Genomic DNA, 16753 nt, shown 5'->3' on the forward strand with positions numbered 1-16753 from the left:
TGAAACTGAATACTTTTAGCAATTGAACAAAATTTACAGAGGTCATGCGAAAATTCTACATTTGCCAATTTTCCCCTTTGTGCGTCACAGTGCCGCTTTAATATATATACTGTCTCCTGATTTTATGACTTTTTATTAGTGTTGAATAATCGGGGAAATTTCATAATCGATAATTGATCAAAATTGGAGAAGCTTAATCGATCAATCATCGACTTATTTGATAATTCAATTACAAAATTCCATTTCCTTAGAGCATTTATCAATTATGGTACCAACTAGAAATGAATTTTATCAAGTTTATTAATAACTTTTTGTTGTGTAAGATACAGAATTTTTTTTACATACTTGCTCATAAAAACTGAAAATGTGTGTCATGACATCAGATTTTGCATTCTCTGGATTTGGGTAATTTCTCCTTGTTGTTGTTAAGTTAGATTAATATAAGCCCTCAGCCCCTCACCACAGTTAGAATACTTAGTAAGTCCCATACACACTACTTAACTTGTAATGCAGAAAATCGGGCGGATCCATTCCGAAACGATTTTAAGGAATATAAAAGGATTTGCACTAGAAATAACAACCAATTTAATCAAAACAAACCTTCTTAAGATTGTTTATGCTTTTAATCCCCAAAAATAATCCATATAAAGACGAAAAAACAATTACTTTTTTACCGTTTTTCTCTCGCTTCAAATTTACCTGCCATGTTTACATTCGGAACTCTCTAGAGAGAGAGAGAGAGAAAGAGAGAGAGAGAGAGAGAGAGAGAGAGAAAGAGAGAGAGTGTGAAAGAGTGAGAGAGAGAGAGAGGCTCATACAAAACATTCTAATATAGTTTGTAATTTTTTTTCTTCGTTTTATTTAAGTTACGAAGGTCAAAATTAATTATTATATAATTCACTATATAACGTACAATGATTATAAATTTACATGTACTTTGTTAATTTATCTATTCTTTTTTAGGATACAAATAAAAATTTATCCCGTAGATTAAGATTTAAAAAAAAACATATAAACATAAATTTTCAGACTTGTGATAAAGTTTTAACCAGCTAATTCGTATCGCTTATTAGAAAGGGAGGGGGGTTAAAATCGCTTTTGTTTGTGGATAATATGCCATCAGCATAACTTTGTTGACTTGTATTCTTTTTTTTTACACAATAATCTAAGTACATGTGTATATGATTTTCAATCTATTTGTAAAAATCTGGACAGTCCATTTCAACAATTACCATAATCATTATAATCATGATGATAAGGGACTTAAAATACGGTTTTATACCAAAATTCGATTCCATGGTCAATTTTATTTAAGCATTTAAAACTGACATGTTCATTCTGTTGTCATAAGTACAAGGACGTCTGCAATTAAAACGTAAAAAAAAATATTGCCAAAAGAGAAATTCAAAAACTAAGTCGAATTTTCCGTAGAGACTGACATTCAATCACTAGGTGGCGTATCGCGATAGAATGCTTCTCTCTCATTGGTTAGATTTTTAGTAGAAGAAAGAGGGACAAAATGGCTAAGAAAACACCAAGAACTTGCTCAAGAAAACACAAAAACAACAGAGATGAGAAGATCTTTTGACTCCACACAGAAGAAAGGCATCTCAAACGACAGATTAGATACAGGTAGTTATTTTTTTACAGTTCATAGCACCATTATTTTTGTTTAAATTGTCTGCAATCGTAAAAATAAAGTTGGGTCAAAACGGCGCGTTCCAAAAATTCAAATCAACCATTGTACAGTTAAAATTATTTTGAAAAAGCGCCTTGTAAATCATTCTCAGCTTAGGTTGTAATACGTATAATTAAGTGCTGTTAAAACGACCGCATGCATTTTGTACCATTGTATTTATCTTGCATGTTTTTTGTTAAACTCGTCATAAATATGATGCTTTCGCCGTTTAAAGAACCGTATCACCGAAAAATGAAGCATCACTTGAATTTAGTCGCCTCCTCGACATCCGACTTCTTTGCGCATGACGTCACAAACAAATACACAAACAAACTATCACGTGAAAATATCATGTGTGGTGTTTTAAACCTCATTTTAGCTTAGAAGTCGTTTTTGACGGTTGCTTTCCTTATCAATAAGTAAATAAAACATCCTTATGTTATTTTATATGTATTTTCACAACACATTCATAATTTTCCAAAAGCCCTACACGTGGTTTGAGCACGTGTTACTTTCAAACTGACAGGAATTTTGTGTATTTGTGTGCTTACGTCATGCGCAAAGCAGTCGAATGGCGAGGAGGTGACCTAGTTCAAGTGATGCTTCATTTGTCGGTGATACGGCTGTTTAAACGTTTGAAGCATCCTTTCAATGACAATTAACAAGTAGGAAAATAATCAAATTACTGATTTCTCGCGTCTCGGGAGTTAGCTCCGCGAAATAAAGTTGTAAAAGGTAGGCAGAGTCGCGATACCAAGTGGTTTCGCCAGATTCCCAGTTTTCGATAAGGCGTCCGCTCTGACCCTCCCCTGCACAAGGTTGGTTTTAGAGGATAATATCGTTATGAACTTGTATCCGGTGTTTACTTTTTCGGAAAATCGAAAGATTTGCCCCCACGCTTAGGTTCCCTCAGAACAGGTAAGCTTTGTTGTTCATTATAACTGCTGGATGTGTTCATTGTTATTTGCAGGAGTAGTTTCTTGAATCCTACATTTATTTTTTGCTGAATTGTTTTTATTATTGATGGAAGACTGTGTTGCACAGCCGAGGAAGGGGTTGAATATATTTTTAACATACATGCAGTCTAGAATCGTAAATATTAGACATGTTAGAGGGCATTATGTTGGAAGAATGCCATTGTGTAAGAGGGCATCATATTGGGAGAATGTAATTGTGTAGTATTGTATCACTGTGAAATGCCAGTTTGTGCATGTTGTACAGTCATGAAAGTAAAATTCCTGAGAACTTGCAGATTTGGGGATATGAAAGTGTTTTGATAATTTTCAGAATGCCTCACATTATACAAGTCGAAGTATTCTATTAAGTTTCATACAATACATTATGATTTTGAAACATTGTCGTACGTGAAAAAAAATAGTTATACACGAAGATACATAAACATCTTTTCTTACAAGGCATGATTATCATTAATTAAACGTGAAATGCTAAAATGATATTTATTTTAAATTAATAGATCAATTGTAATTTTATACTGACACATATGCATGTTTTGATCTATATGAAACAATTAACACTATTTTAGCAACCTAAAACTTGATTTACCGGTAGTGTGCATGGTGTTATTGTTCATTAAAATACCATATTTTTATTGTACCTTGTGTATTATTTGTGGTGCAGTTTATAAATACATCAGAAATCACAACCATAAAGAATATTCTCTTGATATGAACAGAACAGTATTTACCTGAAGTGTGTATTATGATAGACTGGAGCTTGATGAAATGGGCAATTGGCCATTTTCAAATTCTTAAGTTACATGTATTGATTCATTATACAGTCATATACTTGTATTTATTTGTTATCCCGTTAGAGAACTTTTTATTAATGTGGACACGCCACCAACACAGTCTCATCCGAGGGACCAGTCTCTTTGTACTACATTGGATTCAGACCCGTGATGTACGAATCAGGTCTTACTCCCCAACTCTAGGGCTGTCGCTTTAACCAATGGCAATGTGACCCATTATGAAAATTTTACATAATACTTTTATGATCTCTAAATTTTATTGAATTGATTGATTGATTGTATATTGTTTAACGTCCCTCTCGAGAATTTTTCACTCATATGGAGACGCCACTACTTGCCGGTGGAGGGCTACAAATTTTGTCCTATGCTGGGCCTTTGAGCAGTGAGGGATCTTTTTCGTGCCAGCACCTGTTTTTGTTTGTCGTGTGTTGACATTTGAACATTTTCAGCTTCTTCCTTGCAATCGCTCAACCAATTTCAACCAATTTTGGTACAAAGCATCTACAATGAAGGGGAACAAAATTTGTAAATATTATGATACCTCCCCCCATCTTTTTTACTTCTGGACATCAAGCAGTCAAACTGTTGCCATGATTGTAATGAGCACTGAGTCATCTACCATAATCATGAAATTCATGGCCCCAAGGTCAGGGGTTCTAGTACTAGGGTTGGTCCATATAGCTCTTGGGAATAAATCAACCATTTATGATGAAAAAACTTAAGATAACACTCAGAAAATTTTGGAATGTGTGGCCCCAGGGTTAGTGGTTCCTGTGGGGTGGGGTACACAACTTGTGGTTTTAAAATGGAATTGCATTTTATCTTTAGGGTGAGTTCACCATGCATCGGACACATACCTTGCTTCGGACAACTTTAGGCAATAAATTCTCTTTCAACTTAAGAGTTCTGTGTATTTATTTTTTTCTGTCATAAAGATGAAGATTTAAATTTTTTAATGATACCGATTGTTTTTATCAAGTTGTGATAAATATACTCAGCAAATGGCCTTGAAGTTACGTCATATTTTACATGATCAAAGGGGAATAACCCGAAATTTATGATTTTGCCATTTTTAGAGTTATCGTTCTTTTTAATTCGACTTCCACAGAACGAGCCGGACTTTGGTGAATTTTGTCAGGGATTGGTATTTCTACATTAATTATAAAGAAATTTCACTTCACTGCTTGTTTAATTCTTAATAAAGCGGGTTTTTATTAGTATGCTAATTTCACCGTACATCGGACACAAATTTACCATGCATCGGACACTTTCCGGTGCAAAGGTAAGCACTACCATTTTCATACAGAACACAGCTGACAGCTGTTTTTTGCGGAAAAAGAAAATAAAAACTCTATATTTTCAGAAAAAAATACAAGTTATCGATATGTGACGTCTGGAATTTTACTTAATTTATTTCTACAAACCAGAGTATGATAAACCATGAGAAAAAAGGCGCGAATTACGGCATTATAAGTATTTAAAGCATTTCTAAGGCAGAGTGAGGTCTCTTGAATCGTTCTACATTTGTGCAATAATTTCGTCGATTAAATTAAAGTTGAGGGTTATTTCTTAGATAAAAGATGAAAATACTTCCATATCAATGATTTTAAAGCACTGTGATAAAGGTGTGATATTTTTCCGGTCTCCATACCGTCCGTCTGATGCATGGTGAACAATGTCCGATCCGTGGTTAATTCCCAGTTTTTCCTAAAAACTCGATTTTTGGGGAAATTTTCTCAATAAACAGCATATAATTGTGTTCTAAATTGATATTTTAATTACAAACTAAATGTCAAACTCCATTTTGATAATTTTCCGTCGGTAGCAATATCGCTAGAACTTGTTGAAGTACAAGGTAGTCCGATGCATGGTGAATTCACCCTATTACTCTGATCTACCTTTGGGTATTGAGTAACCAAAGTAAGCATGTTAAGTGTATAATTATGAAAAGCAATGGTGCATCTTTCAAATTTTCAAATTTCATGGCTTTCTGTTTAAAACACAAACCAAATTCAATTGAGTGAAAGTTGTTACATGATACCTATTAGGTCTATGGACCTCTAGTTATTATTCAAATAAAAAGATATTTTGATGAACAAGTAGATTGAAAGAAAATTCCTTAATTTATTCTGAAAATCAGAAACAAATCTATGCATATATATTCAGGTACATTTAAATAAATTCAAGTTTGTTTATTTCATTACCCCTAATCAAGTGTTTAAAAAAGGCATCTTTGATAAACTAATGATATTTTACACTTGATAATTTTTCAGATTTCATTTTAAATCATTCTGATAAAAAATGCCTAAAATGTGAAATTAATCAAACAAAAGCTTGTACTAGAACAGCACTAGGGACTATGTCCATTAAAGTAATATTAATTGTTAGATACTGCCTAAATCTAACAACATCCTGTAGAGTGTCACGTCAGAGGTAGGGCTGTGTATTGAGCCAAAAATTTCAATACGATACGATACAATATTTTTTAAAGCGATATGCGATATACTGGATTCTGAAACACGTCCGTCAGAGTAGGCTTCTTAATCATTTTAATGCATACTTTTCATATCAATTAAGTGTTTTTTTACCCATTTTAAAGTTCTTGTCTCATTATCTTTAAAAATAACACTTCAATTAAATCTTTTGATGTCAGTAAAATCAACATGTTCAAAAAATTCTCATTGTATTTTGTAATAATTAGAAAAATGTGTTATGTCCTTAAAAGTTATATAATTATTGAAGGTTTTAATTCAAAAAAGTAAAAGATAATCTTTGGTGATTAAAACTCCCATTTTTTGAACAGATTTTGAAGAAAAAATCTCTTTCCGATACGTATTGGAAGATACTTTTCGGAACGATATTTTTCTTGAATATAGATACGTATTGATATATAGATATATTGATACAGCCCTAGTCAGAGGTCAAATTCTATTAACCAATCAAATAGTCAACTGCAAAATTATTGCATTTCATATATTAGAACAAAGAAGTCTAGAGTTGTTCCGTATTTGACATCTGACGTGACCTTCTATGGGATATTGTTAGATGTTGTGTAGCGAGTATGCGAGAGGATCTAACATGTTGTTTTATTAAGATTGGGATTTTGTTAAACTATATTTATATATTTTTTCAAAAGGTTGAAGTAACTGATGAGCAGATCAATCCAACTTGAACATGATATCATTTCTCCAATGATGAAAACAAGTCTTTCTATACTCAAGCATTGATATTTTTAAAGTCAACTGAAACTGGAACAGGACATACATGCAGACTACAGTGATGTGTTGCACAGTTCCGAAAACATGCAGCCACCACTAGCATAAGCATGATAAGTGTAAGTGGGTCATCAAAAAATGAGATCCACTCAGGGACTTTTCTGTTTATTGATGATGGACTACAAACTGAATTTTTAACAAAGGAATCAACCTTGGTGCTTATTGGCTACTTGTGATGTGAACTTGTGCATTTATTATACCAAGTAATTTTACATTTCCTTGATAATACTAGACTTGCATAAACCGAATTCAGGTTTAGTTGATTGATTGCAGTAATGCAGTTCTAAGTTCTTCTCGCAAGATTATATCTCTGATATATGAGACATCATTAAATGCAGACATTTTCTCTGTCCTCCTGTCGTGACTTGAGGGCTCGGACTTAGCTGTAAAAAATGTTTTTGATGCAAGAGAAAAATGTTCAACCCAATGTATGTAAATGTTTGTAATAACATTGAATATTCTTTGATAACAAGTGTTAGTGTGTTGTTTTTTCCAATATGAGAATTCAGGGTGAAAATGACCATGGTTGAAAACCAGGGCTAAATTGTGTAGTCAATACTACAATTTCCGTTGCGGAAACCTAAAGTATACCCTATGTATATCAATATTTTAAAGGCATACTTGCCTATACCTCAAATTTCAGCAAGTTTCTGTTGCGGAAACCACTGGTAAACCATATGTATTTCAACCGTATACACATACTTAAACCTTGCGTATACCTCAAGTTTCAGCAAGTTTCAGTTGCGGAAACCATTGGTAAACCATATTTATTTTAACCGTATACGCATACTGAAACCTTGCGTATACCTTAAGTTTCAGCAAGTTTCAGTTGCGGAACCTATGGTACACCATATGTATTTCAACAGTATATGCATGCTGAAACCTTGCGTATACCGCAAGTTTCAGCATGTTTCAGTTGCGGAAACTATTTGGATTTGTGGACACCTTTGGTTGGTTTCCGCACTGCGGAAACTTGATGAAACTTGAAGTTTACGCACTAAACCTTTGCAGAAACTATTAGTAACCTTAATTTTCCGCAGAGTTTCAGTAGGGTTTCAGCCATGCGGAAACTGTATTTCATCCAGTGTATATATATTATTTTGAAAAAAATATCGTTTAATCCATGAATAGAGGATGATTAATTTTTATACGGACTTGCAGTTATAGACGTGTATAATTTTGTTTTTTCATATTACAAACATATTTATCGCATTAATATTTTTTTCGGCAAACATATAGACAAAACGTCTTGTCTTTGAAACGCTTTTGTCGTGTAGTTACTTTTATAGGTCACCTAAGTCCCTTTTGCTGGACGCAACTTATATCATGTAATATTCACATTGAATATCTTTTATTAAGGCTGTTTTGGACGAGTTATGAAGGTATAATGAGTATAGACAAAGATGGTAGAAATCAACAAGTAAACAGATATACTCCGGGGGCCACAGTTGATTCACTTTTACACTATCAGGTACCTCCGTATAATGATTGTTTTTCAAAACTTAGAATAAGGAAACCAATTCTTAAATCACAATGTTATTTTAATTTTAAATATAATTTATATGTTTTGAGATATACGAAAATGATATTTCCGTCGAACGTATCGTCTGACCTGAAATTGAATATTAATATGTAAAAAGAAAAAATGCATTTTGGATTTAAAAAAAAAATGTCAGCGAGTTTTTTTTTATTTCTGCAATAGCGTTCAGCCAAGAACTAAGAAACTTTTAACTGACTAAGGCTGGATAAAAAGGACTTAGATTTGTTGAAATATGTTTTTAATACTTTCAAGAAATACAAATATAAACTTTATAATATCTTTCATTAAAACTTCAAATAACCTTGACGTACATTTAGAGGCATCAAGTGAAAGTTGTTGCACGAAAAGATTTCAATTTTAAGCTTTATTTTTAGAATATTTAAATTAAATTATTAATTTTTATCATTATTGAAAGAGTCATCCTTCCTGGCTAAGGGCCAGATATCCCCAGAAGTTATATATCCATTTTGGATTGCTTTTATTTGACTATGTTTCTGCTCAGAATTTGCTGATATGGTCCATGTCGACAGCTAAGGAAAACTTTATATGCTCATCTGAATATGGAAATGGAGCAGGAGCGAAACAAAGATGTGTTCTCCTGGAAGGAAAAATAACGGACATTGTGATAAATGACAGACTGTTATCATCAGAAGACAGTTTGTATTGTGTTTTGTTGTTGTTTTTGTGGTTTGAATCCTAAATCTTTCTAATTTTTCCTTTACCTTACATGAGACTTTTCACCTCATTACGTGTTTTACAAGGATATCAGAGAAAATATCAAAACAGATTTGACTGTAATAGTACCATTTTCTATACTTCCTTTTCAAAACATAAAAGTTATATTAGAAAAAAATACAACATTGTATCACAAGAAGCGCATCATAAATTAACAACTGAAATAAAGTTCTTTTGCATTTGTCAATAGTCGATATAACCGAGGACTCAAATATTTATTGACATTGCAACTTAATACACTTAATTACCAAAAGATGTTTACATGGTAGCCAAAAAAATATTATGTGTGCTTTTGATGTTATTGATTTAAGCATTATCATCAATAAAACTCAACCTAATTCTGCAAGTTTCAAGATAACTATATATAATACATGTAATATTTTTCAGGTTCGTCTTTTTGTTCAACTGGGTGTCAACAAATGTGCCTAAAATACCCTAAATATAAAAGATATAGAGGGAGAGAGGAAAAATGCGGATGTGAATTTGGGTTTAGGGAGAGAGACAATAATTGTATCAGAGGTAAACCTTTTACAATTATATTTTGAATATATTTGAATATATATGAAAGCTAAAGTGAAATATATACAAGAATAAAACAACATGTACTTGAGGACATCCATTACATTTCAGTTCAAGGGGTGTTTTTTAAAATATGTCTCCATTACAAGCTAGTTTAAGCATATGGAGATAAGTAACTAAGTAATGGCAATATTCAATCTCAAGTCCATTAAACAATATACAAAATAAGAGCAGAGCAAACAAGGACCTCCGAAACATCAGAGGTTGGATCAGGTGTCATGGAGGAGTGAGCATCCCCTGCTGGCCGGTCACAACCGCCTTGTCATGATCGGGAAATAACGGGAGAATCCGTCGCCAATTCATTGTATAACTAATGGACTATCAATTTATATGGAAAACGCCAGTCAGCATTTGACTTAATGATAAATTGTATTTGCTGACAAGGTCATTGTATCGACCATAGAACTTACGAAATGATGACTTTAAAAGAGACTGCTGATATTATTGTTTCATCAACTTGCTTATCAATAATTAACCTCATTTAAGAAACTGTTCATCATACGTAGAGCATGCTCTTGCTTATCGAATCAACTTATATATATATATATATATATATATATATATATATATATATATATATATATATATATATATATATATATATATATATATATATATATATATATTCCGTAAGCAGGTGATGAAGGTATATTGCTGCATAAGTAAGGAAAGTTGACGATAGAAAAGTTAAAGTCATCACGTTTATAATATAGCGTTGTTGTTAGATTTCCATTAGTGTCTTTTTCAAGTAAAATATCCAGAATGAAGCAGAACTGTCGGACTCTGTGGTATCTTTTATCTCAAGCTCACCAGGATATAACGTATCGACGTAGGTATGGAAATTATCATTATTAATAGACAATACGTCTTCGATATATCTAAAAGTCGAGTTGAAGGCCACAGCAAGTGTTTTCTTCTTGCAACGCATAAGATATTGCATAAATTCTGCTTCATATGAATATAAAAATAAGTCTGTTAATAAATCTGTTAATTTAAGAATTGAATAGAGACACTTTTGCAGAAGCCATATATGTAATTTGTTTGAAAATCGAAAAAGCCAATCTCGAGATATTAGCGTTTGAAAACGCGAAGCGTCGATCCCGATGGCCGAATGGTTAGCGCGTTGGATTGTCACGCGGGCGACCCGGGTTCGATCCCCCTTGTGACCAAAAAATATTATGACTTTTTCTGCTTGATTTTTCAAATTTTATTAATTCTAGACCATTTGCAACAACATATTTTCAAATTTTAAGTATATCTTACGTAATAAGGGGTCACAAAGGGCCAGAATGCTAAATCTTTGACGCTTTATATCTTAAAAAGGGGGAATATTTTGATAAGTGATATTGAACAAAAATTGGTCAGAATAATGTTCTTAACAATATGCAACTTTGAAATTTTTGAAAAATGTCCCCATTAAGGACTTGTAGTGGTGGCCCCTAAATATTTATATGTAGCATATCTCCACGATGAAAAGAAATCTCTGAATAAGTGTTGAACAAAAAATCCTTCAAATCACAAGACCTTTCATTTGATATAAAAAAAAGGGGCTGAACCCTCAAATAAGGGGCTCAGAGGGGCAAACAGTATTTTATCTATACATATATTGATCAATATTTTGTTATACATTACTGAAGCAAAAGCATTCATCTTAACGATTTGCAACAAGATATGATACAATTTTGATCAAATGTTACGTAATTAGGGGTCAGAAGGGGCCAGAATGTCAAATCTTTGAGGCTTTATATCTCGAAAACGGGGAATATTTTGATAAGGGATAATGAACAAAAATTGGTCAGAATAATGTTCTTAACAATATGCATGCTTTGAATTTTTGTAAAACGGCCCCTTTAAGGACTAGTAGGAGTGGCCCCTAAATATTTCAATAGAGCATATCTCCACGGTGAAAAGAAATCTCTGAATAAGTGTTGAACAAAAAATCTTTCAAATCACAAGACCTTTCATTTGATATCAAGAAAAAGGGGCTGACCCCTTCAATTAGGGGCTCAGAGGGGCCAAAAGTCTTTTATCTATAACTCTCTAATTATCAATATTTTGTTATACATTACTGAAGCAAAGGTATTCATCTTAACGATTTGCAACAAGATATGATACAATTTTGATCAAATGTTACGCAATTAGGGGTCAGAAGGGGGCAGATTGTCAAATCTTTGACGCTTTATATCTCGAAAGGGGGGAATATTCTGATAAGGGATATTGAACAAAAGATGGTCAGAATAATGTTCTAAACAATATGCATGCTTTGAATTTTTGTAAAACGGCCCCTTTAAGGACTAGTAGGAGTGGCCCCTAAATATTTCAATTGAGCATATCTCCACAACGAAAAGAAGTCTCTAAATAAGTGTTGAACAGAAAATCTTTCAAAGCACAAGACCTTTCATTTGATTCAAGAAAAAGGGGCTGACCCCTTCAATAAGGGGCTAAGAGGGGCCAAAAGTCCTTTATCTATAACTCTCTAATGATTAATATTTTGTTATACATTACTGAAGCAAATGTATTCCTTTTAACGCTTTGCAACAATATATGATAATCTTTTCATCATATGTTACGTAATTAGGGATTGCATAGGACCGAAATGCTATATTTTTTATGCTTTATATCTCGAAACGAGGAGTATTTTCATAAGCCTTATCAAACAGATGTTCAGATAAGATAAGATAAGAAAAGATATTGTAAACACGCAGAATCTTTTCAATATCCAAATATGCTTAACGACAGATTCAACACGATTCTTGTGATTTTGTTGTATTGTTTCATCCATTGATTTTTTTGTACGTTGCATTGAGTTGTTCAAAGATATTCTTGCATGTTTTAGAAAAAAAATGGAAGAGTCAAGATAGTTTGCTTTCGTTTATTGTTATTGAAAGAGGATGTTTCTAAAATCAATAAAATATATGTTACAGTAAATCATGTAAATATGTGAAATCAGGAATTTCATGTATTTCCTAAAACATTCAGTAAATACATGTATTTACTGGCTGTTTTAGGAAATACATGTAATCACTGAATAGCTAGGAAATTCGTGTATTTACTGAAAATTTTAGCCAATTTTACACGTTTTTACTGAACAAAACAGGATGAATAATATATGCATATCCTTAAAAACATTCAGTAAACATACGAATACTTAAATTCTTTTTTTAAGAAGCATTTGATAAGAATTGTTTCTACAAAGCTGACGCTATGCATTAATTTTGAATTCCTTTATTGTACTTCTTATGTAAAATGAAGTTTCTAATATTCACATTTCAAAAAATATTTCTAAAGATGCTATGAAGTTAGATCATTTAGCATTAGAATATTGTATTTGAAATAGTTTTTAAATAATTTTTATTATAACATTTATAAAAAAATGTACGAATTGTAAATTGTGATATAAGGGGTACATCTGTTTATTCGAGTCTCACATCTTTAAAATTCTGGTAAAATAGATATGTTTTGCGATTTTCAGTTAATTCGAACTCAATTTGTTTTTTATTTTAAACTATTAAAATTGTTAGGGAGGAAAATTCCTAAAAGTAAAATTTTAATTTAAATTCCTAACTTTAATTTCGTTACATTATGTGTATTTTACAAAGGGAGGGGGTGGGTGGTTTGTTGCCTTTTTGAGGAGACAGCATAAAAATTGTTTTATTTGTAAATAAGATGCTTCAGGGTTTTAAATTTAATGTCAAAACCTGTAGCATTGTATGAATATCTAATAAAATAAGAAATGCCAGTAAACGATTTTAGTTTTTTAGATAAAAATATATAAAAATAATTGAAAGTTAGTTAAAGTGTGCTGTGATATAGAAAACACATTCAAGTAAAAATGAAAGCAGGGTATCATTATATTCTAAGTTAATATTTACAAAAAAATACATTTTCAAAATTTATACATAAATAAAAGTTTATTTCAAATATTATTTATTCACATATGGTATGAACATTGATTCAAATTTTAATTTGTCCCACGAAAACGCAGTCAGTAAATATGTGTAAAAAGTATTGAAAGTTTGGATCGGTCTTACCTTTGCGATAAATGCACGCAACCCGAAATTAAAGGTCGATCGTTATATTTATCTACTTTTAATCATCTACCGCATCAATTAGATTAATTAGCGCGAACAAAAGTGAATTTTAATGAAAAATAAATAATAAAAAAATCATGACCCCCCCCACACCTCCAAAAAAAGACATTAGGTCCGTAACAATGAAAACAGAATAATGCAGTGTTACTAGATCCATTCTCGTTGCGAGCAACAAATGGGTCTTTCGTCCGATTTTGATGAGATGAGAGTCAAATAATAAACGAAAGATATTGATTTTGAAAATATACTTATATACTACACATGTACTTACACACACACACACACACACACACACACATACAGACCCTGAGACGTGATACTACCCCACACGCTCGCTGCACGAACGGTACACGAACGCTACACGGTTTGCACGAAACGCTGCACGGTTTACACGAAACGCTTCACGGTTTGCACGAAACGCTACACGGTTTACACGAAACGCTTTGGACGAAAGGCTGCACGAAACGCTTTCTACACGTTTCTCACACGCTTTGTACACGATTCTCGCACGTTTTGGCCTCAGTTTGGATTTTCTACTCGGAATATCTCGGACATAATAATAATTACGGTTTTATAATTAAATATATGGAAACCTTTCACAAAGCCACATTTAGAAGCTGTTTAAATTAAATATTAGTACACTAGTATCATATAAACCTAAATAAAATTTCATACTCTGACAGTTGTAATTAATTAATAATTAATTGTCGTTTCGTATTTACATGTATTTATTAATCCAAATGTTTAAAAACTAAATGCCGATATCATGAATGACTATTTCATGAAATATATTTTTTATATATATTACAGGTAGTCATTTATTACAATGTATCTCTTGCCTTTTAATATTTTTTACGAGTATAACAAAAATTCGATTTCGTACTGCAGAAACACGAACTCATTGATTCTAAATAATGATTATATTGTGTTTGATTTCCGTAGGCGGATTATTTTTCATGATTTTGATTTGATAATAAAATTTGCTTATATACTCTACTAACGATTAATGATTCATTTTTAAAGATTTTTTTATCTTTTGGAAGGAAACCGGTCGGGGGTGTGTGGTGTGTAAATGTAATGTCTCAGTCTTTTTACATGAAGCTTATTAAATAGCACCAGTATACCTATCATACTGTAAAGTCCATCATTTCCAAACCCGAATACACGTATATATATACATGTTTGTGTACATTAATTAATAGTCGCGGAATTTGACTATACACTCTACATTCAACGTAGATCGATCTTCACACGGCATTCAGGTATATTACAAGAAAACTGAAATACCTTGGATGAAATAAAAAGTACGTGATTTATAAAACTAATAATATACAATTATTCATGATTTACTCCTAAACGTTTCTTACATAATATTCATGAAAGGAGTTCTGTTTATTTTACTGTTTACGGCTAGCAATTCGGAGTTACAAAATGAATAAAAAATTAAATCCGTTGATATATAAGTTGTATCCATTAAGTATTTATAGAACCATTTTATTTAAAAAAAAAATAATCGTAATTTTCATTGTCATTAAGCCGAGAACTCAATATGTATTCATAGCAAAACAGGTTTTCAGTTGCAAGCACTCGGAGTCGGAGCCCGTGATCGCTGTTTTAAGGAGGCTGGAGGGTCAACAAATTAATCCCAAATTAACCACCAAATTTAACTTATTTTTTTAGATATGGTATCTTTAGCTGTCAACTATCATTTGACAAAGAAAAAAATTCAAAAATTTTAGTTTTAAAATTTGATCAATTTCTATATCTTTATATGGAGCTCTCCTTTTAAAGGAGATTGAAATAGTCTAAAAATGGCTGCCACCCCCGAGCCTCGTTAAATGACCTTGATCACATTTGAAAGACGGAAAGAATATTCCAATACAATTTCAAGGGGCGTATCTGCGCACACATTTAACAAATTTAAGGATTTAAAAAAAGAAAAGAAAATTTAACATTTATTAAAATTGATACTAGATTGAAAGTTACAACATAAAATGAAGACTTGACTAGTAATTTAATAAATAGCCCCCCCCCCTTCCTTTCTAAACGCGTGGTCGTCAAGGCATGGGAATCAAAATTATAATCCATGTATTTGACAATAATGAGCAACAAAGTTTATGTATAATTGAAACTTATTAAATGGTACATCGTTCCAAAGAGCTTGGCCCACGAAGGGTCAAAATATGCCCTGTAAAATGGTCAAAATTAAACTGAAGTTTTGGACAAATATTTTTTGCTTAAAAGATAGTCTAGGTATTGTAGTTTATCAAAGTGGAAAAAATCTTGGAGTTCATTACTTTTATACCTGAGATCTATAGCCCCCAAATCATAGAAAATCAGGATTTTTCTTGATTTTATCACATTTTGGGGGCTAAATAGTCAAATTTTTCATAGAGCACAGGCCTGCCCCAAATTTATTTAGGGTTCAGTTTAAGACTAACATCAAGAGGTTTCTATTTATGAAAAAAAATTTGTGGGGCTGAAGTGTGCTCATACCTTAAAAAGAAGATTTCCACAAAAATTCCGAATTTCCTCAGTTTTAACCCTTTTGCCCCTTGTAAATTACTAGTTTATAGTTATATATTAATGTTATTTTGTTATATATTATTACTCACTTTTCACAAAAAGTATCATACTACGATTTTGTAGTTGTTCATTACACTTTAGTAGGTTTATAGGTCCACTATTTAATTTTTTTGGGGGGTGAGGGGGGCAGTTTACTGTAATTAGTTGATCTAACACTACAGGTTAACAAATATCTTCGGGCTTTTCTTTGAAGTCATGCGTATGAAACGTATGTATCATGTATCAGTAAAAGAAAAGAATACATTAAAAAAAATACTAAATAAGAGCTACCTAACTTTTCAAAAAACCATTTATTTTGAAGTTGTGCACAAATACTGGGCGTATACTCAAAGTCATATAATAGCTATTGACGTACTGTTATTGTTTGGCATTGCTCAGTAAAATGGACAACACGAAATACGCACGTACATGTATAATATTATAACACGTAAAATTCTACATCTTCATCCTTAATTAAAACCATGGCTATTCCTTAAACTACGGTTTGTATACAATGTTATA

At 32.1% G+C, this 16753-nt stretch overlaps 1 protein-coding gene across 1 annotated transcript in view; it reads left to right on the top strand.

Annotated features, from left to right (window-relative positions):
• LOC134263798 (uncharacterized) overlaps positions 1-16753 on the top strand; it is a 96466-nt gene that overhangs the window by 78938 nt on the left and 775 nt on the right. Inside the window, exons 5-7 of the mRNA XM_062746180.1 lie at positions 8081-8192; positions 8764-8917; positions 9384-9515. Coding sequence (XP_062602164.1) covers positions 8081-8192; positions 8764-8917; positions 9384-9515 — 398 coding nt within the window. The remainder of the gene's footprint in view (positions 1-8080; positions 8193-8763; positions 8918-9383; positions 9516-16753) is intronic.

The sequence above is a fragment of the Saccostrea cucullata genome, unplaced genomic scaffold (genome assembly GCF_032062105.1).
Source record: "Saccostrea cucullata isolate Sc308-1 unplaced genomic scaffold, CSIRO_AGI_Scuc_v1 ctg983, whole genome shotgun sequence".
NCBI classification, from domain to species: Eukaryota; Metazoa; Mollusca; class Bivalvia; order Ostreida; family Ostreidae; genus Saccostrea; species Saccostrea cuccullata.